Source organism: Malania oleifera, chromosome 2 (genome assembly GCF_029873635.1).
Source record: "Malania oleifera isolate guangnan ecotype guangnan chromosome 2, ASM2987363v1, whole genome shotgun sequence".
Taxonomy (NCBI): domain Eukaryota; kingdom Viridiplantae; phylum Streptophyta; class Magnoliopsida; order Santalales; family Ximeniaceae; genus Malania; species Malania oleifera.
The window spans coordinates 9,947,281-9,971,278 of NC_080418.1; the positions used below are offsets into that span (position 1 = coordinate 9,947,281).

The 23,998-nt window shown below is 34.5% G+C and overlaps 1 protein-coding gene and 1 long non-coding RNA gene across 2 annotated transcripts; both read left to right on the forward strand.

Annotated features, from left to right (window-relative positions):
• Nucleotides 1–250: 250 nt before the first annotated feature.
• Nucleotides 251–4,683, forward strand: LOC131147617 (uncharacterized). Its single transcript, XR_009134889.1, has 2 exons — nt 251–700; nt 3,777–4,683. It is a non-coding gene; the product is annotated as an uncharacterized LOC131147617 (long non-coding RNA).
• An 8,814-nt stretch (nt 4,684–13,497) lies between these two features.
• On the forward strand, nt 13,498–22,375 carry LOC131147618 (methylsterol monooxygenase 2-2). Its single transcript, XM_058097121.1, has 7 exons — nt 13,498–13,798; nt 15,023–15,160; nt 18,524–18,669; nt 18,830–18,949; nt 19,054–19,266; nt 19,373–19,453; nt 21,851–22,375. The coding sequence occupies exons 1-7, from the start codon at nt 13,769–13,771 to the stop codon at nt 21,930–21,932; spliced, it is 810 nt and encodes a 269-aa protein (XP_057953104.1). The 5' UTR covers nt 13,498–13,768; the 3' UTR covers nt 21,933–22,375.
• Nucleotides 22,376–23,998: the final 1,623 nt, after the last annotated feature.

Consider the following 23,998-nt stretch of genomic DNA (forward strand, 5'->3'; position numbering starts at 1 on the left):
TAATATTAATATAGAATATTATATTATAATAAATATTATATTTTTAGGAATTATGATTTGATTTTAGAGTAAAAGTGAAAAATTAAAATATAGGTAAAAGAAAGAAATTATATTCCCGTATGAAATAGAAATTCGAAATGAGATGGTCCTAAAATAAATATTAGGAAATTAGAAATGAAAAGTAATCATTTCCATTTCTCTTAGAATTAAATGCTAATTACTAAACACCATCTTAATTAATTTAATAATTGTTTCTCAAAACTCACATCAAGAAGCGGTTTCTCAAAATATAAGAGAGAGAGAGAGAGAGAGATAGAGGGAAGCTCTGCGTCTTCCGTCCGCGGCAGCGCCATCGACCATCCTCCGACGTCGGTAGTGCAGCAGCCTCTCCTCAGAATGTCCATGGAGAAAGGCAAACCAGGTTCAGCTTCGACCCAGAACTCCACCCCAATCAAGCAAGATCCGACGGGGAGAGCTCGAGGAGGATGGCGGAGAGGCTCTGGACTTCCTACGGCCGCCGTGCCAGGTGATCGGCCCCGACGAGACCAGCTTGAAGGAAAACACTACTCCCGCTCGCATCCGTAAGCTCGACAAGGCTCGTCTCAGCGAGCGCGCTACCGAGTGCCGCTACCGGGCCAAGTTCGGAGACGCCATCGACGAGGAATCGGCAGCCATCGTCGTGACCGAGCTAGGGCTCCTGGTCTGTGTTACTTTTTTTTTTTTTTTTCATTTTTTTCCGCAGCATTTAAAAAAATAATCGATTTTTTTCTGAATATATCCATAGACGTGTGCTTCGCCGTGTTTGAATTGATATTGCGTTGATATCTTTTTGTTATTGCAATTCAGATATTTATGTTTGCTAAAAATTTGTTGAAAGTAAAAGATGTTGGATTTTTCCTGCACCCTTGTTGGATTCATTTTGCACTTCATAGCTTATATTTATGTAGTGCAGTGCAAATATTCAAGTATTTGCTTTCTTAAAGCCTTGAAGTTTGCTCGAGTATGATTCTGTAGTTATGTTGAGGAAGTCGATATGAAAGTATCTGTGTTTGAGATCTATTTGGGCTCTTGTTAATTGTTATGCGTGCCAAAAAATAGATACCAGAATTTTGTATTGTCCTTAGTGTGAAATGAGTTTTATTTCGACTGTTAACCCTGAAGTTTTTCTCATTTGAAGATTGTAACGCATGGTTACTGATAAAATTTACCAAAATAAGGAAAAAACATATAGGAGGTAAATCTTTCATTGTTATAGACTCTTAAATTGTCTTATCCTATGTTTAGAGGGATATTGGATTTGGATTTGTATTAGATTTAGACAAGATGTAATATAAAATTATATTAAAATTTGTCCAAATCTATACAAATTTAAATTCAAAGACCAAAATCCATGCTCTCAAATGCAGCATTATAATTCGGTTCATGGCTTAAAAAATTGATATGATTATACATTCTTGTATCGAAATAGTATTGTCATTTCTTTATCACCCACTGACTGAATTTTGGTTTTGCCGCAGTTTTCAAGTCAATGCAGTTATACCAAATATAGTTTGGGATTTCGGATGTGTGTTTACTATGTGCTGTCCAGCTTTTGAACAGCATTTGTGGTTTTCTAGGTTTCAACTGCTCTTCAGGATTGTTCACTGTTTCATTATTTTATGATGAGCTTTCCTTGAAATGTGAGCTTGTCGTAGCGCATTTTATGTGTTGGCAAGTTATTTTATTTTACTTTTCCCTGTTTTAATGAAAGTTTTCCCTTTTATCTTTATGATTTAATATCTGATGGCTGGTCTTATTTGTGTGGCGTGATTTGCCCATGCTTTCTTTCAGATTTTATTTCGATGTATTCACTTTTTCCTTTTCTGTTTTTTTTTTTTTAAATTTTTCTGAAGTAACAAGTTGTATCAAGAAAGAATTATCTGAATGGGCATGTAAATATGATAGTACACACACACGCACAGACAATCCACAAAAGAAGTGAATCCAAAAATTTTGTAAAAGGTGCCCTATTTCCCTACATTATTCAGATCATTCAGATTTAATGTCTCTTTGCAGTTATGTTGTTCAATTTAGAAAGCAAAGACCAGAACTAATTTGTCTCCCTAGATCATCCTAAAGATAGCATGTGGCCTTGTGCTTCGAACTTTCTTAATATTTGTCCTGGTATCATGGTTTCTCCAAACCTGAATAAGAACAATGACTGATCAAGGAATTTTCTGCACAAGTAACTATACATGCAGAAACAATGATTTTTATTAGGATGTTAATGACCCTTTTTGTTTTAGATACATATGATTGCTCATTACAACATGCTTGAGTAGTAATTATGCTTGTTTGCCCTTTTTCTGGCCATCCTGCCCCCTAACTGCATACATGTAGTCCAAGCCTGACTGAAATTATATTTGGAGTTCCAAGTCTTTGAAGATCTAGCCCTAGTAACTTGATTTATCAAATCAACAATTTTGTAGTAATGAGACTTAAATATTGATATATCATGTAAGAAACAAGTTATTAACTGAGGAAATCAAGAACATATTTTTCGCTTTGCAGGGGTACAAAGTATACTGTAACAATGTATCTTGGTGGATAAAAACATGATTATGTATCTGGTGAACATGATCGTACATTTTGTGGAAAATAGGAGTGATGAGTCCAGTTAGGTTTAATCCACCTAAATAAAAAATTCTACCGTTCACCTCACATATCCTTTGTTTCAGTCTAAATTGGACATTTTCCCCTATTAGTTTTTTGGCAAATAAAGAAATTTATTAAGAAGAAAGAGATTACAAGGACAAGATTTCACCCAAAAATAGAAGCCAAAATGAAGTGACCAAAGAAAATCAGTGAGTGAAGCCCTCTAGTTGCGTTGCATATCTAACAAAAGAAAACTGTCAAGACAATTACTCGTAATGAGGCAAGATGAATAATTCAAATCCCAACCAAATTGGGAGAATGCTGTCTCTTAAAATTCTAGCATCCTGCTCCAGCCAAATACAGCCTTAGCCCTTACTGTTTTAATCAGATTTACCGCTTGACATTGTAACCCTGTAGTTTTTTCCCCCACAAGGACTTTCATCCTGTATTTCATTGAATACTTAATTTGCTCTCTTACTCTCTTATAACATGTGGAATTTTAGCAGAAATAAGAAGCAGGCTTTAGGGTTTTTTGGTGTGTACAAGTGTGTGCGTGTGTGAGAGAAGGGGGGAGGGGGTTCATAACATGTATTCTATGACATGCGAACCAATATTTGCAAGCCATTTTCAGCAGATTCTCTTCTTTGTATGATGCCATTTCCTTTTTCCTCTTTGCAAATTGATTGGTTGTTTATGACCATGTAGTTTTTAGATAACACTGCATATCAAACCTGGTTAACTATTGTCAGCTCTTGCTGATACTTAATAGCAGCCACTCCATACTATTTTTTTTTTCTTTTGGTGTACCACAGTACAGTGTTCTGCCTTGAGAGTTGAGACTGCTTGTGCTTACATGACTGCAAGGGCAAGAGTGGATGGTCCTTCCTTGGAAAATTTAGGCATCTTCTATGTGGTGAATTTTCCATGTTTTGTTCATCCAAAAATATAGTTCTTAGAAAACATAGCTCTTTTTGTTCATCTGAAAATTTTCATTGTTTATTTTAGGTTTTTTTTTTGTCTTTTTGTCCTTTTTCTGATATCTTTGTGTTTTACCATACGTCTATGCTTTTTTTTTTTTCTCCTTACATCCTCTGGATATGAAGTTCTTATGTTAAACTATTTTTCTTGAGAACTACCAACAGGTGGGTAGGCTGAAGAGATAAAGGTTGCAGGAGACTCCTTGGCTAAACTTGAGAGAGGAGCTGCTCTTTTGTTGTGACGGACTTTTGGCATAAGGGGTGACTACTGGACTTCAAGCTCTCCTGTCCTTTTTTTGCTGTTGATGAGAAAATTGGCATGAGCAGAGGATTTGGCTTCATGAACTTTCTGAACAAGTAAGAAGCTCAAAGTGCCATCAAGAAGCTGAATAATGGGTATGGCTATCATGATAATCTCATCCTCAAGAGTCAAATGGGCCTCGCCAAGATCAAACCAGAATATGTTTTAATTCCAAAACAAGCTTATCAAATATGTTTTTTTTTTTTCCTGAAAAAATGTTTTCTTAAAGTACACTACGCCCAGATACCCATACCCCTTTTCTGTTTATGTTTCAGATAATTTTTGTAGGGCTTTTCGTTTGGTGGAGGTTGATCTTGTGTTTTTTTGCTTGATATTTTCATTTGAATAATGTTCTATTCACATGGTTCCTTTGCTATGTTTTGATCATTTGATCATGGTAGCTGTTGGAGCAGCTATTGATTTTCATGGGCAGCAGCAGCTAGCCACCAGCCTCCATTGTTGATTTCACACTCGCAAGCACCATTTTTGAAATAATGCAGCCCCATCATATTTGAATCTTGTGGCAGCCAATTGCCTATATAAGGCCATGCATGCTCAACTGTGTAATCCATCCCAAAGCCAGAAAAATTGAGTGATATATATATATATATATATCCAATTTTGTGTATATCCTGTGAGGATTATTGGTTGTATTTGGGTTTTGGGTTTGAGAGTGTGAGTTGCTAATATTTTGTATTCTACTATTTTATTTAGTGAATACTGCTGATCCGTCTTCATCCGTGGAGTAGGCACACTGCTTAACCACGTAAATCTTCTGTGTCTTGTGTGTATCATTTTATTTATTTATTTATTTATTTTTACCATTAATTTCTCGTAATCATATTCAACTTCAAATTTTGATCTTGCTAGAAATATTATTTATTTTTGGGTCAAATTTTGTAACAAACTGGTTTTAGAGCTATTTTAATTTTTTGATATCTATTTGGAGTTTTTTTTAATTTTCAAAATGGCAAAATTTGTTTCAGTTTATGGCGTATTAAAATGCATGTCATTTTAGTCCAACAAGGACTGCAAAAGGCACTATGACCACGAGAAAAATTGCCTGAAGAAAAAGGAGCCAATTGCAAGGCTCCAACTATGACCATGTCGGCTGCAAAATTGGCAGCCTCGACCGCAACGATCGTTTTGATGAAAATAGTATCAGCTGTGGAGTTAACAGAAGTAGACAAGAAAGCTCGCAGTACAATTATTCTCAATTTATCAGATAAGGTGTTATGCAAGGTTGTGGAGGAAGACAACGCGTTGAAAATGTGGTAAAAGCTCGAGAGTCTCTACATAACGAAGTTTCTCACCAACAAGTTGTATCTTAAATAAAATCTTTACATACTACGGATGAAAGAAGGTATGCCTATTAAAGAACACATTGATGAATTTAGTTAGGTAATTATGGATCTAAGAAATCTTGAGATTAAAATTGATGATGAAGATCAAATCATTATTTTATTATGTTTATTGCCCCATTCCTATGAACATTTTGTCACCATTTTGCTTTGTGATAAAGACTCCGTTAGTATGGAAGATGTTAAGACATTTTTAAATTTGCAAGAATTAAGGAAAAATGTTTCTAGCAATAACACTTAAGAAATTGGGGACAATCTTATTTGTGAGGGGGAGGAGTCAAAATAAGAGATCTGAAAATAGGGGTTGATCTAAATCTAGATCAAAGAAAAATTTTGAATGTTTCTATTGTCAAAAGAAGGGGCACACTATGTGAAATTGTCTTAAACTTAAGAAAAATAATAAATCAAATCAAAAGGAAGATAAGGATGAAATTTCTTCCGTTGTTGTCAAAGCTGTAGAAAATAAATCTTCAAATGCTGAATATGTTCTTTCAGTTACCGTTGTTGATTTTAGTTAAAAAAATGAGTGGATTCTTGATTCAGGTTGTTCCTATCATATGTGTCCCAATAAAGATTGGTTTACCATATATCAATCAATTAATGGTGGTATCGTCTTAGGTAATAATATGACGTATAAAACTGTTTGAATAGGTACAATTCAACTTAAGATATTTGATGGTATTGTAAGGACTTTGACAGATGTTCGGCATGTTTCGGAGTTGAAGAAGAATTCTTTAGGTACTCTTGATGCTATCGGTTGTAAGTTTTCAGCTCAAGGTGGAGTACTGAGAGTTTCGAAAGGTGCACTAATTATGATGAAAGGAAATAGAAGAAATGGTCTTTATTTTTGTAGGGCAATATAGTTTATGACTCTGCTTCAATTTCTTCATCAGTCGACTTAGATTCAGACACTATTTGGTTGTGGCCTATGCGCTTGAGTCATATGAATGAGAGGGGCATGACCAAATTGAGTAAATGTGGTTTACTTTGTGGACAAAAGATAGGTAAAGTTGACTTGTGTGAAAATTGTGTTTTTGGTAAATACTTGAAAATTAAATTTGGTACTGCAGTGTACACAACCAAAGAAACCGTGAATTATATCCATTATGATCTTTGGGGTCTTTCACAAGTTCCCTCTCTCAATGGTTCCCTGTATATATTGACTTTTATTGATTATTTTTTCCACAAAGTTTGGATTTATACCTTGAAAAATAAAAATGATATGTTCGAAAAATTTAAGGAGTTGAAGGTATGATAGAAAATCAGACCGGTAAAAAGGTGAAATGTTTATGGGCTGATAATGATTTAGAATTCTGTTCAGGAGAATTTAATGAGTTTTGCAAGAGTAAAGGCATCGCTCGATACCGTACAGTTAAGGGTACTCCACAACAAAATGGAGCTGCAGAATGCATGAACAGAATTCTTTTGGAGAGAGCACGATGTATGCTCTTTACTGCAGGTCTGCCAAAGAAATTTTGGGCCGAGGCAATCAACACAGTTTGTTATCTAGTAAATAGGTCTCCATCGACTGCTATTGAATGTAAGACACCTGAGGAGTTATGGTCAGGTAAACCTGCTGATTATTCTTGTTTAAGAATTTTTGGTTGTCTAGCCTATGCTCATGTTAATGAAGGGAAATTAGAGCCTAGCGCCAAGAAATGCATCTTTCTTGGATACAAACAAGCGATGAAAGGATACATGTTGTGGTGTCCTAATCCTAAGTCACCCATGTTTCTAATCAGCAGGCATGTCACTTTTGATGAATCTTTTATGCTTCACTAGAAAAAGGACTCTTCCGATACAGGTTATAGTGAAAGTGGCAGACATCAAGTGGAATTTCAATTTGATGTTTCAAAGACGATGCTTGAAGCACCAACAAATCAGCCTACTAAGGAGGAGGAGGTCCAATATGAAGAAGCACCGCCACCGCAATAGGACAGTATTGTTGTTCGGAGACAGCACAGGCAGATTAAGCTCCCCTAGAGGTATGCTTATGTAGATTTAGCTGCTCATGCTTTGCCTATGGTAAAATTCATTGAAGAGGATTAGCCTTCCACGTACCGTGCTGCCATTCTAAGCAAATAATCTATTAAATGGATTGTTGTTATAACTGAAGAGATCGAGTCTCTTCATCGAAATCAGACATGGGAGCTAGTTAAACTGCCGAAGAGCCAAAAGGCTATTGGTTGCAAATGGGTTTTCAAAAGAAAAGAAGGAATTCGTAGAGTTGAGGATGTTAGGTACAAGAACGTTTGGTAGTAAAAGACTACAGTCAAAGGAAAGGTGTAGACTTTAATAAAGTTTGCTCACTTGTGGTAAAACATACTTTAGTTCGTGTTTTACTTGCTTTAATTGCCTTATATGATCCGGAACTTAAATAGCTCGATGTAAAAACTACTTTTCTTCATGGTGAACTTGAAGAATAGATTTACATGCATCAACTTGAAGGTTTTGTTGTCTATGAAAAAGAAGACCATGTTTGCTTGTTGAAAAAATCATTGTATGAATTAAAGTAATCTCCAAGATAGTGGTATAAGCAGTTTGACTCCTTTATGATTGATCATGGTTATTATAGAAGTAATTATGATAGTTGTGTGTATTTCAGGAAGCTCTCTGATGATTCGTTCATATATTTATTATTATATGTTGATGATTTGTTAATTGTTGCTAATAACATATCAGGAATTTCTAGGTTGAAATCTTAACTAAACTCTGAGTTTGAGATGAAAGACTTAGGAGTAGGTCGGGAAATTTTGGGCATGGAAATTTATCATGACCATCAAGTTAGAAAACTTTGTTTATCTCTGAAAAATTATATTGAAAAAGTGTTTGAGTGGTTTGGGATGGAAATTCCCAAGCTAGTTTGTATACCACTTGCTATGCATTTTTGCTTATCAGAGGAGTTGTCCTCGTAGACCAATGAGAAAGAGCATATGTCTCACGTGTTCCTTATGCTAGTGCTGTTGGCAATCTTTTGTATGCCATGGTATGTTCTTGTCTTGACATTTCATATGCAGTTAGTATTATTAACAGGTACATGGAGAATCCAGGAAAAGAACATTGGCAGACTATGAAATGGATATTGCGGTATTTACGAGGTACTTTAGATGTTGGTATGGTATTTGATCATAACAGTGCTGACACTTCTAAAAGTGTTGTTGGATTTTTGGACACTCACAACCACTAAAAGTTATAAAACTTTCTGCCTCCATTGTTGATTGCACACTCACAACCACCACTTTTGAAATAATGTAGCCCATCATATTTGAATCTTGTGCCAACCAATGGCCTATATAAGGCCATGCATGCTCAGCTATGAGATCCATCCCAAAACCAGAAAATTTGAGTTATATATATATATATATATATATGGTTATTGGGTGTATTTGGGTTTTGGGTTCGAGGGTGTGAACTGCCAATATTTTGTATTCTATTATTTTATTTAGTGAACACTTCTTATCCGTCTTTGCCCATGGAGTAGGTATACTGCCGAACCACATAAAATAACTCTACATAATTTAACTCATGTTAATATTTTATTATTACGTGACAAATATGGAGGAGTTCAAGTCGGATGGCTTTGGTTGCATCGCTAGATGCATGCGCATAGTATTAGTTTAGATCAAAGATATTATTTGGAGAAAAAATATTATTATTATTATTTTTTAAGTATATCAGGTACTATTAAAAATAATAAATAATTCTAGTACGATTAAAAAGTAAGAAACTTAAATATTAATAAAGTGTCTATTTTTTTGGTACTTTTAAAAATTTCTTTCTCACTTTTCTTGATACTTAAAAAATGAAAAAGTGGATCATTTGTGTTAGCCCTGACAGTTACACTATCTTAGTTTATATGTTTTGATGATATTAATCTATTTGTTGTTCCTAGTATTTTTCATCCTTACAGATCTTATCTAGTATAGGTACAAAGTGTCGGATACACGGAAGTACTAAATTAGAAGCAAAGATCGGACCAAGTAAACATCAAATTGGAAAGATCGGAAAGACGCTAACTCAAAAGCACCAAAACACATGCTGAAGTTTTTATTGTGTATAAATTAATTATAATAAGGGTTGTGTGAGTGAGTGTGTATTGTAACTCTTGCGTTCAATGTCTAGCATGATTTTTGAGTAAGAATTGAGTCATTGCATAAGCATACTAGGACACATGAGCATATATGATCTACACAAAAGTAATAAACTCACAATTCATAGTTTTCTAAGTTAAAACAAGAGTTTGTCAAATGAATACTAAAACTAAAATATGTTTTCTAAAATATGTTTTCAAAGGGATAAGTTTTTAACATTTTAGTTTTAAGAACATTTTTATACTTAGTCACAATTGTGTTAAAACAAGTTTTATATCCTAAAGATTCAAAGAAAGTCAAGTATATTTATAAAAGGACATACTAAGCATATAAAATATCAAAATGGATTTTCAAACGTGTTTTATTAATTAAGATATCTTGTATTCAAAAGGAAACTCATTTGGACAAGTTTTAATCTTCATTAGACTTAATATATTTCATATACTTTTGTCTAAGTATGTTTTGAGTCATTAAAACGCTTTTTGATAAGGAAAAACAAAGCAATCGTCAGTACCGTAGTGTAGCCTTGAGTCCTGAATACGTTTCAGTATTTTGGGCATAACTTTTGCTAGGAAAGTCAAAATGGGACAATCTCAGTGTCCTTGGAAAGTTAAGACAAAATGCCACAACTTTCATGTTGATGACTTTTTCTGATTCAGGGATCTCGTTGATGAACACAGGGGATTCATCGACGAGGTGTAGTATATGATTAGTCGACGAGTCCAACGAGTAGAATGACGTTAAAGGACGAAAAACGGCTAGTTTATCAAATAAAATATCTTTTCTTTCCCCCAACGACTAGTTAACGGCTCCTAAGGCTCTTGTGCTATAAATATAAGCTATTAGACTTGTATTAACATGGTTTTAAAGGTTTTTGATCATTTTTAGTGAAAAATATCTTTTTACACCAAAACTTAAGCACCTAACACTTTGCATTGTTGTTTTTCATTCACAAGTGCTCATTCTCTCTTACTCTTTAATTGTGTTTGATTCATTACTTGAGAGATAGTGCGAAGTTTGCTTTGCATTTAATATTTGCTCATTTAAGGAACATCATATTATATTTCCATCATCTTCTTATAAGGTTCTTTGTGGACCATTTGGTGAAGGTTCTTTGTGAACCGAACAGACTCTTGGTGAGCAGGTAGGGATTTGTTCCTGAGTTGTAAGGCTTCTTCACCAGTGAAGGAGATCGTATAGTGGAATCCTTGAGTTGGTCTCAAGGCGTGGATGTAGGCTTGGTGCCGAACCATGTAAAAATATCGGTATTGATTTTCTCTTCCTATACTCTTTATTATTTGTCTTGTGTATGATTTAAATTTCATATATTGTGATATAATTGCTTGCATTTTGCCAAGTGTTTTATTTTGTAGAGAAAGTTTATAATTCCGCAAAAGAGTCCATTCACCCCCCCCTTTGGACTATATACTCCCGAGCTGGGACAACTAACAATTTGTATTTTTCTTTCATTTCTCTAATATATTTTAACTTTTAAACGAGCTATACGTAGGGGTGAGCATAATTCGGTTTTAACCGAATTAATCTACTGAATTTTGTCGGTTCGGTTTAGTTAATTTGTAGTTTGGTACAGTTCGGTTTCATAATAGGTTAAATTTAGGTATTTGATTTTTGGTTCAATTTTGGGGAAAATGTAATTCGGTTAACTGAATGATCCGAATTTTAATTAATTAATAATTAAATATAAATTATTAAATTATATGATTTTAAGTTAGAATTCTAAACTTTCAATATTCCATTCGGCCATTCTCAGATTTCCTTCCCATTCGGCCATTTCCATTTTGACATATAACTTTTATATATATATATATATATATATATATATATATATAATATTATTTGATTAAATTCGTTTAACCGAATTATCCGACAATTCGGTTCGGTCAGGTACGATTTGATTTAAGAGTTCAATTCGATCGGTTCAACTATGAGATGGGCTTAACCGAAAAAATTTGATTAATTCGATTAATTAGCCGAATTGAACGAACCGATCCGTTGCACACCCGGGCCATTGGAATTGTGTTGCTTATTATGTACCAAATCATGTTCTCGTTTAATACGTTGAGCAAGCAAGGCAAGAATCACGCGGAGCCTGCATGTTGTCGTTGTCACATCAAATGTCAATCTCTAAAGTTTTAGATAAGAAGTACTTGTGAAGAGCATCAGTTTTCTTATTTCAAAAGGGTCATGATTGGATCTCGCATGTTGCGTTGACGACACTGAGTTTAGCACTACGCATAAGCTTAAATCCTCCGAACATAAAAAAAACTCATTCAACCCACTTCTTTAAAGAAATTAACCAATTCTTTTTAAAATTTACATATTTTTTAAAAATTTGCAGAAAATATTTATTAATTTTATTTTTTATTACCAGGTTCAAGCCTAAAATTATGAAATTTAGGCTATATATTTTTATTAAATATTAAGTTTAATACTGCACTTGAAGAATTCGTTGGTGGTTGAAGTTCTTATCTAATAAAAATTATTTTTTAAGTAAAATAAAATTTAAAAAAAATGTATAGCAAATGCTAAATAAACCATTTAGCATAGATGATGCTATCCAAACTCACCCCAAAAAATAAAAATACCATTATTCATAATTAAATGTTTTAAATGATTATTTTATTTTTTAAGAGAAAGTAGAAAAAATAAAAAAAATTGCCATTTTCAATGGGAGAGCCAAGTGTTTTATTTGGGTGCTAATAGTTTCTTCCTTTAGCAAATTTCTTGTCCAATTTAAATTGAATTAAGCATGCTTTAGGCATTGAGCATAAGTTGCATTAAATTGGGCAATGCGACAGTTAGACTACAGATACAAGAACATTACTATTGAGTTTAAAAGATTTAAAAATAAGAAAAAAATAATTAATTAATTAATTTATAGCTATCATCTTCAAAATAAGCAAAATAAAGTTTGTATTTTGATTCAGTCAGTAGATGTTTCTATTTTTGAAGTTTAAGTAATTTTTAATTAATGAATTTTTTTTAATTCATTGAAAGCTGATATTAGTCTGATCTACATAATAGAAGACAACACATCTCTTATCTTATATCTCTCTGTTTCCCTTTAGGATTCATACTTGACGCCTCAAACATATTCAAACTTTAAGCACTAGAATGTTCCTTAATTATCGGTTGAAATCAAATCGTTTCACAATCACCCAAATTTTGAAAAAAATTGATTGTACTAATTCTCAGTGAAGGCTTTATGAAAATAATCGTCGATGGATGGACCCTCAAAATTAAATGAGCTTCATTTTTTTCAGCAATGGAATAAACTCTCTCTCTCTCTTTCACACAGACACAGACACACACACATAGATGCGCGTTGTTAATGACGATGGACAAGTATGCAAAATTGGCTGAATTTATTGACTAACATGATTAAATTGAAAAGAGAATTAAGATGAATTTGTTTTAATGGTTAAAGTTCCTAAATAGCAATGCATATCAGAAGTGTTAATGAGTGAAGAATTGTGACAATTTGTTAAGAATTCTTTTTGGTTATTTTTATTTTCTTTAATAATGTAAATTGAAAGATTAAAGTGCAACTTGTATATGTTAGAGGCTTAATTTTACTTGAACGCATAAATATGATATTATTTGACAATTTCAAAAAAATAAATAAAAAATAAAACAATAGTGCACATTATTAAAAATCTGTCTCAATTTTAATACCTCTCCTCACTTTTATTTAAAATTTATAGAAGGCAACAAATTTGGGTGAGTTGGACATTATAGTGGTGGGACCACTAAATAGATGGTAACGACGTGGTCAAACTTGCTCGACACAATAGGTATTTTTTGTTTTCTAAATCTAACTCTTAGAGTAAGCCTTGAAAGAATTATTTGAGGTAAGGACAAAAAATAAAATGTACATCTTTATAAAAATGGTAACTTTTAAAAATATAGCTTACAATTATTTAATCATATGAGTTTTATTTTATTTTCTTTTAAAAATAGAGATCATGAAGTAAGTAATCTTTTATTTAATTTTTATTTAATGGTGAAAATAATGATGATAATAATAATAGGGGATGAGTGGTACAAGGCATGTGAACGTATGATTCCTCTTTTCCATAATTTGTTATTTTTATTGTTTTTTATTTTTCACTTTGCGGGGGTGAAGAAATATTAATGTCAATACGAACGATGAAATGATTCACGCCCCGTGCACATTCCACAGAATATAAAAGCCCAGATCCCCCCCACCCCACCCCACTCGGCGACAGTCTGGCCTCTCTCTCTCTCATGGCCTGCCTCACCTCTCACTAGTACTCCACCGGCAATCCCACACCGACTGTCACTACTCTCTCTCTCTCGCTCTCTCTCGCTCGCTCTCTGAGTTCGTTTCGGCCGGCGGTCGGCCATTCCTCTCCGGTGCTTATGGCGTCGATTGTCGAATCTGGTTGGCTGGTACCGCCTTCACTCTTCACTACTCGTGCCTCTACAATTTACTCCGCTTTTTGCTGCTTTTGCTGTTTTGGCTGTTTTTGCTGCTCTTGCCCTAGATTTGATCTCTTCGCTTGAAATGTCTTGTCTGTAGTCCCGCATTGCTGGTTTTGGATCTGTTGATTTCTTTGTGTGCTCACATTAGACTCTGTTTTCCTTTCACTCTGTTTATTGACTCGTTTTGATTCATTTTTTTTTGTCTTTTTCTTTGTCACCGTTCAAGAAAATATATATATTTTTTATTTTTCATTTTTCTAACATCTTGTCTGTAAAATCAGGATTCCCCCTGCGCTGTACACTTTGAATCCTTTTTTTTTCCGACGGTTCTAATCCGCATTTGTGCGCTTTTATAGATTATCAAAAAAAAAAAAAAAGAAGCCACAGTGGGGGTCGTATAATTCTTTTCTTTTTCACGTATATAATCCACATCTATATACGCTGTTACCGATTAGTCAAAAAAAAAAAAAAAAGGTGGACGGTGGGGTATGCGGTTGTTCGCTTGAATGCCAATCATGATGGCTAGGTTATACTCCTATGAGTGATAGCGAGTGTGCTTAAATATCACAGGTTCCTCCAATTTTTTAGTTCTGTGGATGCGGAGATAGGAAAGTTTGTTGCGTAAAGTACTCTGATCAATATAAAAGCATTGATCATGAACGGTTTGCAAATTCAAGATCAGGATTATTGGCTTGAATAGACATTAAATTAGTCAAATAGTTCAGGATTATTATTTTCTGTAATTGCGACTGAACGTGTGAGCAGTCAAGATTATTGAAACTGACTGCGGGGAACAGCCTCCAGCAGTATCTACTGTCTGAGTTGGATCAAATGACTTAAGTTTGTTCTTTTATATGGTGGAAAATTTTGTTAGTTCTGTAATAATACTGCACATTATATGAACCAATCCTCCCCCTGCGCTCCTTTTTAAAGAAGTTATGGAAGACGGTTTTCAGTTTATGCTTGTTCTCATTCATTAATCTTGTTTGAAACTGATTGAAATTCGAAGTTTGCCAATTTCGGAAGGGAAGGGGTTCCAATTTCAGGTGCAAAAGGGAACACCATTATGATTCCCTGCTGGGGTTATTGTGGTTTGGAAAGTTGATATGGATTAAATCATTTTCTGCTTTCTTCACTGGTCCTAGAATGTGGTTATCACTTTTGTGAAATCCTTCTGTGTACATGATGCAGTATCTGATCACTCATTTCAGCGATTTTCAACTGGCATGCTTGGGAAGTTTCTTTCTTCATGAAAGTGTCTTTTTCTTATCGGGTCTACCTTTTATATATATTGAGAGAGCAGGATGGCTGAGCAAGTACAAGATTCAGGTTCTGCCTTTTACACTTCGCAGTTAAAATTGAATTGCAATTACTATGTTCTTTGTGCAGTAGTATTTAATTCAGTTTGAGTATCTTATGGTGTTGAATTTTTTCTTTAGCCAACTTTATTTGGGATGTTCTAAAGGAAAATTTAATTCACAATTGTACACAGTCAAATATCTGGCTGCAATAGACTGCACAATGTTCATTGAGACATTATCATAATGTTTGCGTCAGTTGGGTTCTTGTTTTGCTGGGATATGGTTCCTTTTGTTTGTGACAATTTGAAGCAACCTCCAAAGTTTGCATCGGTTCAATTCTTGTTTTGTTGGGTTTTGTATCTTTTTGTTTGTGACAATTTGAAGCAATTTCGAAAGTTTTTCCTATTGATTTGACTGGTGGATCCCTGATGCACACTTTGTTTTGGTGGACTGGAAAAATGCTAAAGAATATTCTCCTTCCTATTCTATTTGGGGGCTCCTACAATTGAATGGAAACTGAACTCTTGTCAAATGAATTAGGTGTAAAAATGAGGAAGAAGAAAAATGATATATGATATTATTGGTTGCATATTTTAAGTGTTTTTGTTAGAATATGGTCATCATGAGAATATTTTCTTTGAGAGGGGATTTAAGTGGATTGTTTAATTTGTAACATGCTAAATAGTTTCTCTTGAAGTGAGACTTTTTTATTAGCCGGTACCTTTATGTGTTTGTCTTGTCTATATGAAGGGCGCATATGGTTGTGGAAGGAAACTTATGAAAATTGAATAGAGTTTTAGTTAAACTATTAGTTCTTTTCCATATGAGTTGTGTGGCTTATTGTTGATCGGATGTTCTAGATTGTGTGAGGAAAAAATTGGTTTATCCCAATCTATAATTTAAGGTTGATTGAGCATTTAAGATTGATTTTGATCATGCCAGATCCATTAGTATCTGCATCACATGCACTATGTGATTTATCCCAACTTGCTTAGCATACTCTCTTTGAAATTCTTAATTTACTACCATTTATCTGCTTCCATCTTTGAGGACTACTTGTTTAATAGACTCTCTTTTATATTCTTAACGTGTTAATGGAGTAAAGATTGAAAATGGCATAATAGCCCTCAAGATCACTAACTTATGATCTTTTTTTCCTATTATGAACTTCTTTTTCTCCCAATCAAGCCATTGTTTATTTTACCATTAATGATGCCTCTAGTAAATGTAAAAAAGCGCACTGAATTAGATGATGACATGATGTGGCGCTTGTTCATAACTACTTGGCTATTTATAGCCCTTTTAACCCAATCTAATTTGTATAACCTGGCCTTGCGTTATCAGAGCACGTGAGGTCATGTGATATCCATTATACATCATCACATGATATCATCTTTATAAATCATAAGGATTCTTCAATGACATGGTTTGTTGCGTCTAATTCATGACATGGACTAGTGGTTCAAACCAGTTGCTAAGAAGAAGCGGTTTGATAAGGTAAATGTTGAAGCCATAATAGCTCATAAAGATTTAGAATACTTTGGGAGTAATGCACTAATGCACATGTTGAGAAGAAGAAATAGAAGGAGAGAGAGGGAGGTTTAGTTCAAGTGGCAGCGACCTGTATCTCAAGCACAGGAGCATATTTTGATGGAAAGGAGTGTTTTACTTTGATGTTAAATAGGAGTTTGATGAAATTAGATAAGCTTTACTTAGCTATGACATGAAAAAAGTGGCACTTCATCAAATTTAACGTCGCTTCTAACATTTTCATAGACGATGTTAGCAGCTGGATAAAATTGCTAAGGTTTAAAAAGTTGAATGCTTTGTTGGCAAAAAAAAAATATATAGAGGATATATACCAATAACTAGTGGCACTTTGGGTTTTGGAGGCTATTAACCCATTAGGAATTGATGGATGGAGCAAGATTTGATTGTGTTGGTTGATCAATGTTAATCAGTTTGTGCTGGCTGCTATGTTGATTAGTGTTTTGCAGTCCAACAATTCTATCAACTTAACTGCTGCTGTCATTCTAATTTTTCAGCTGCATTATTTACCCCAAAGAATTGCTTTGCATCCTTCTTTTCTCTCTGCCCTGTTTTCTTCATTTGCAGCAGCAGATGAAGAGTGGCAACATTTGCTTCTGGGCCATCTAAGAGGTGCTAGATCTCAGCTTTTGACTCTCTGACTGCCAGCAGCAGTGAGAGATCTGAATATTCTAGACTTTTCTATTTGTTTCAGTAATGTGGTGGTTCATCAAAGAAAACTGTGCCTGCCTGGAGATTTTATCAAGACATTGTCATTATTTAAATTGATTAAAGAGTTCTTCAAATTACCAACTTTTTGTAGATATTTAAGAAAATGTTGATCCAGCTTCAAGAAGTTTCTGCAACCACGCCATCTGAATTTTGAACTATCTTTCAAGTGTTTGAGGGGACCTGTGCATTTTTTTAGTTACGTTAATATTGATATTCTGATGATTTGATTGTAATTTTAGATCTTCAGTTTTATGTTCATGGGTCATGATAATTTTTTTCTAATGCTATGTTTCCATGGTCTAGGACCATTTGAGGCACATGAATTTGCATCTACAATCATGTCCCATTGTAGTTGGGTTTGCCCTATGGTTGATGAATTTGTTCTGTGCATCAAATTTTTTGTTTTTTTTTGTTTTTTGTTTTTAAATTTTCTGAGGGAATAGTGCTGTCTTGCTTTCCTATGGCTGATTTTCATTTGTTAGAGGAATCATTTTTAAGGATGGGCCTTGGCGCATCAGTAAGTTTCCTCCGTTGTGGCCGAGGCATCATCTGTTTGTCGAAACAGCTTCTTCGTGTGCAGGGGGGAAGACCATGCATCAGTCCACTTACCTCAAAACCTGAAGTGGTGGCATTGTTTTGGGGGCGGGCAGGCGGGCAAGGGGGGTGGGGTTGCATTTTCTTCCAGTATTCTAATTCCACCGTGGGGAAACTAAAAAGGCATCATATCATTTACTTCATCTCTGCAATAATTTTGGACAATTTAGTGAACCAGACTGGAAGACCATCCCTCACTGTTTGTGTCTGATGTAAGTAACTAAAAATTGGGGAAAAGCTGGAAGCTGTATCCTACTAGGTTTTGCATAGCAAAGAAAATTGTGCATATGTACAAATTCTCTTCTGCACACACACACACACACACACACACACATATATATATATACATATATTGTTTGTATTAATTTGTAGGTAGCTTTCTTATGCTAATGGTAGTATTCGACATTCATTTCTATTATCATCACTAACGGGCTACTTCTTCTACATATGACGATATGTAATGAACATACTTGTGTTGTTCGCCTCTTAGAAGGTATATATTTCCTCGCACAGTTACTAATTTTGATATTCTTTGCAGACTAAAAATAATTCCCCTGCAGCTCAGGAGAAATGTATTACTCGCCTATTGCTATATCATTTTGCCGTCAATCTTCCAGTTATGGTTGTTTCTTACCCCGTATTCAGGTTCATGGGCATGCGCAGCGGTCTTCCATTGCCCTCCTGGTATTTTCAGGTTCTTTATGTAATCAGGATTCATAAATCCATGATATATTCTGTTGCTTTAATTGCTCTGCATAAATGTGCCTGGCCATCTCCTCCCTTTTCATGTACAGTTTTGTCTTTCCCACTGCATAGTAAGCTCAATATTTCTTGTGTTCTGCAGGAAAGTGGTTCTAACGCAGATACTCTTCTACTTCATACTGGAGGATTTTGTATTTTACTGGGGGCACAGGATTTTACATACAAAGTGGTTGTACCAACATGTGCATAGTGTCCATCATGAGTAAGTGAGAGTCTCAAGAGCCTGATGGGTGTACAATTTTTGGAAATGTTGTCTCTGAGCTTCTATTTGGGTGCTCTAATGTGTTTTGTCTATTGTGTCGTCAGATATGCTACGCCATTTGGACTAACTTCAGAATATGCTCATCCCGCTGAGATATTGTTCCTTGGCTTTGCTACCATTGTTGGTCCAGCAATCACTGGGCCTCACCTGATTACTCTTTGGCTGTGGATGGTGGTTAGAGTCTTGGAGACTGTTGAGGCACACTGTGGTTACCATTTTCCATGGAGCCTGTCCAACTTTCTACCTTTGTATGGAGGGTGAGCTACTGAGTTTGTAAATTTTTCTTGTTTCTGCTTAGGAGCCTCTTAAGAGTTTGTCTGTGCTAAGTGTCATGCCTAAAATTTGAGTTTCACTTATTTTCAGTGCTGATTTTCATGACTATCACCACCGTTTACTTTATACCAAGTCTGGAAACTACTCATCAACTTTTGTGTACATGGACTGGTAAGTTTTTGGTGTGCTCTGCTTTAAGCTATACTTTTCAGTGGGTGGAAAAATTACATTAATAGCCATTAATTTGCTGGGTCAAATTTATGTGGAGTAGATGACGGTTATATTGAATTTTACTGCTCTTTCTTTTTCTTTTTGCATCAGTCAATTCATTTATTAGGGAAGTATTAAAAATAAAGCTTATGGATGCGGTTTACTTGAAAACTGTTCATGTTGATTAATTTTCAAATCAGGAAGGCGGTTATTTTACTCTTTGCCAATTCCAAGAAGTGTTTTTTCAATGCTTGCAAGATGTGACTTGTGAGAAGTGGAAAATTAATCAACATGAGCAGTTTTTTCCTGATGCTTGTGGACATGGTTGGGTGATGAAAGTATACTCTTTGAGGCATGAGTCATGATTAGCTTATCAAGTTGTTACAGAAAAGGAGAGAGCATCGGCGGGGAAGTTAGTATTAATTGCAAGTGGGAGTTCCAAATTTTGCTACTACCTCCACTTGGCAGCTGTTGTGCATTTGATACACTTTCAGGAATTAATCAGCTCCCAGATAGCACATTGAACAGTTGCTGCCAATCTTCCCTTTAATTGTGTTATTTGCAGGATGACGAATCTTTTTTGCTGTTATGAGGGCTTATATAAGGAAACTTGCATATCTTCAATGCTATCAAATCCACTAACTTGTACAAGCCACTTCCCTGATTCAAACCTCCAAATCTGTCTGCTAAAATTCTCTAATCTATCAGCACACAAATCAAGCTTATTGAACCTGTTGGAAGGAACAATAAGAAGAAGAAAGCCTGAAGACTTTGTGTGTGTGGGGGGGGGGGGGGGGGGGGGAGATGGGGGTTGTATTGTTTTCATAAATATGAATTCTTCTCCGTCTTTTCCTTAATCTAGGCCGTCATCATCTGAATTGAAACATCTTTGTGTTCTTTCCTACTATACCCCAATCCAAATTATTATACTGCTTATCTCCCTCCTGCTGCCTCAAACATCAATCAAATCACTCTTTTCAATGATGCACAATCTAGTATACGTTTGAAGCTCCTAACCATCTCAATTGCTCTTCCCTTGTTTTTTCAGCGGGAACCTTTTTGTATGTTTCTATGTTAAGTGTTTCATGGGTTCCAAATAGTTGTTGTAAACTGGTAATAAGAACTCGAGGAATTTGAGTTTCTGACTTGTTACAAGTATGCAGTGACTGAAGTTTAATAATGCATCAACAACCAAGTTTTCCCACTACAACTCCCGCCATTTCCCCATTAGAACAACTAAGATCAGTGTTCTTATTCATCTATCATTATCATGGCAGCAACCTTTAAGTTTTGAGGCAGATGATGACATTCTTAATTTGATAGTTGCTCCACTGGTGCCTGTCGTGCATCCAAACATGGTTACTTGGTTTTGCAGGAGATTCCTTGGTTATATGGTCCTTCTTCAACCTCCTTGATATGCATTCCATTATAGGACGGTACAGTCTTTGTCCTATGTGAGATAGCTGTGCCATTTGATGGGGCCCTTTTACTAGTGGGTTGCTTCATGAGTTATGGGGCATGAATGGTGGACCAATTGGATGCTACAGGTTGCAAATGACTTGGTGCTTTTGTGACATTGCCTTGTAGTTGTACCATGCATAATCTACACTACCACACTATACGTGTATGCATGTATAGTGTGTGTGTGTGTAGTCAGTGAGGTTTCTTATCCTTGGTATTAAATTTACCACTGAACTGTTGTTCACATAGCTTTGTATATCATGATTCTAATTTTTTTAGAATTATTCTATATTATATGCATTACATCCGTATATAATATATAGTATTTATATATGTGCATGAACACTATGCATAATTATATTATACCAAATATAGTAGGTATAATTGATCCAAGGCTAATTAGCTAAGCATTCTTTTGTCTATCTAGTGTTTGAGCAGGGATATTATTCCTAAAGTTTTTCTATACAAGTACTAGCTTTAATCTTAGGGTTACCACCCTATATAAATATCCCCTATGATATACTTGCAAATTTTCTTTTAAGTCCATTCTGGTTGATTTTCTACTGCTGAAAGTCCTTGTTTTCTGTCCTTTTGAAGCTATTGCCTACAATGCTCTTGCCCAATGACTTGATGCATCAGTTGTATAAACAAAATTTTTGTACTTGCTGCTTTGTACATCATCATCAATACTTTAGGGGCTATGCGTTGTACTGCGTGATGCTTTCTCCACTTCTTCTGCTTATTCAAATTCTGATTTCCTTCATAGCCTAATGCTATGGGATTTTGATGGCTAGGGTAGGGTGATCGTAGAATTAGAAAATGCATCTTTCACTGATGGGATTTGATACTAACAAGGACGCTTGCACTGACAGTGGCTTGTGTTTCTCGTGTTGGCAGGATATTTGGGACTGATGCAGGTTACAGAAAATTGAAGGCACTGAAGGCTACAGGAGTGGAAGCAGGCAGCAAGGAAGCGTAACTATAGGTGAGAAATATAATATTTTTGGGTAGTCGGAGGGCGGGGGGATGGGTTCCTAATTTAAGGACACACCCTAGAAGAGGCTTTTGACTCTTTTCACCCCCTTCCTCATCTTGTGCGTGCACAAGAGTTCTTTTTTCCTGGTGTTTAATTTTGATGGTTATGGGTTGGTGGTGTGAGAATGTGGAATCGGTGGAAAGCTTTCTTTGGACATTTTGTACCTTCTTACAAAGCGTGCATGAAATGCAGTTCTGTCCCTTTTCTTCTCCTTCAGATCATCTTCCATTCCTGAGAGTCTCTTCTTCTTCTTCTTCTACTTCCTCTTAGCATTATGCTGGACACTCTGGTTGATATTATATATTTTGTTCATTCCCGTCCTTTTCCCCTAGAGACTTACAGTTTGCATTTTAATGATTTGATGATTTTGATTCTGTTCCGTTAAACCCCACTTCTAATGTTTTCCCAAATGTGGTTGCTGCTCAATATTTGCTGAGACATTTGACAAAATTGGAGGGTTTCGGAGACTTCAAAGCTTCAAAAAATAAGCTTGGATGAATAAATCTTTCATTACCCTTAAAAATAAAAATAAAAAAACATTTGCTTTTTTTTTTTTCCCTGTTCAATTCATTACTTATGTATTTGAGCTTCTTGAGAACTCATTTAATTCACTCCCCTGTATAAAGAAAAATGGGATTACGTGAAGGGGTTCAGGGGTGATATGATATTGTTGTCAAAAATTATGAAAATAATTACAAATGAAAGTTAAAAATTAGGAACAAAAATTTATTAAAAATTAACAACTTATTTGGTTGATATTTATGTCACTAATATAAGTTCAAAACTTGATTAAACAAATACCAATTTTTATTCTTGAAACAAATAACAATTATGAAATATGATTTAAATAATAAATTTTTTTTAAAAAAATAATAAATGTTATGGTAAAAATTTAAATTGATATATTTATTTTACTTAATTATTATGTTTCAAAATTCATTTTTTATTAATGCAAAAATAATTTTAATCAGCATGAAAATTGAAAATAGTAAGCAATATTTTTAGCAGGAATTAAAATTGAAGGATATGCTATAAAATTGTGTATAAAGTGGATGATTTACTTTGTTATGATAGGTTGAAGTGGATTAAAAATTATGAAATTTAATTTTTAAATTTTAAAAATTATAAAATTGATAATGTTAACAAACATGAAATTATAATATATTTTTTTCTGTATGAACTGAAAACTAAAAATAAAAATTAAGAATGATAAGCACTTAATTATTAATTTACTTCCCAATTTTGTACAATGAAGTGTTGATTTAGAGGGGAGGGACACTGCTATAGGGGTCTGACTGTCAAAAAGCTTCTTATTAAACGCCCAACAAATCCCAATTTCTATGGCAGCTTACTAGGACTGCCAAAAATTAGAAAAAGCGACGACGGCTTCCCTTTTTCATTCCTAACCCTAACCCTAACCCTATGGTGAATTAAGCCACCAAAAGCACCCTCGTTGGGGGACCCATTTGCTTTCATCCTTCCCTAACCTCCGGCATGCGAGCTATTCTTAAACTTAATTTTATATCTAATTATAGGAGTATATTTAAATTGAGTACTAAATCAACATAATGTGGTGTATGTGTTGAAAATATTAAATTTGAAATATAAAATGTCAAAAAAACCGAATCAACATAATGTGGTTTAACTCGACTTGAAAATATTGAATTTGAAACTCAAATCGAACTCGGTTGATTATAAATTTGTTGAACTCCAACTCGATTTTGTTATAAGTTTTTAAAATTCGAAATTGATTCGATTAAACTCAATTTGATTATAAATTATTATAAAAAAGAAATGCAAAATAATATAATGTACATTGACCAATTAATGTATGCATAATATATATATATATATATATATATATATATTATGACTTATACAATATGCAATAATATAATTACAAAAAGCTTGATTAGGTTCACGAGTAGTATTACAAAACTTGAACTCAACTTGATAAACTATTCAAGTCGCTCGAACTCGATGTTCACAAGTACTACTACAAAATTCAA

Excerpts from the sequence above, each read along its gene's own strand:
- LOC131147618 (XM_058097121.1), top strand. The coding sequence starts at position 13,769 with ATGGCGTCGATTGTCGAATCTGGTTGGCTG. Across the intron at positions 15,161-18,523 it reads TGAGCAAGTACAAGATTCAG|ACTAAAAATAATTCCCCTGC; the intron begins GTTCTGCCTTTT and ends TATTCTTTGCAG. Across the intron at positions 19,267-19,372 it reads TTTCTACCTTTGTATGGAGG|TGCTGATTTTCATGACTATC; the intron begins GTGAGCTACTGA and ends ACTTATTTTCAG.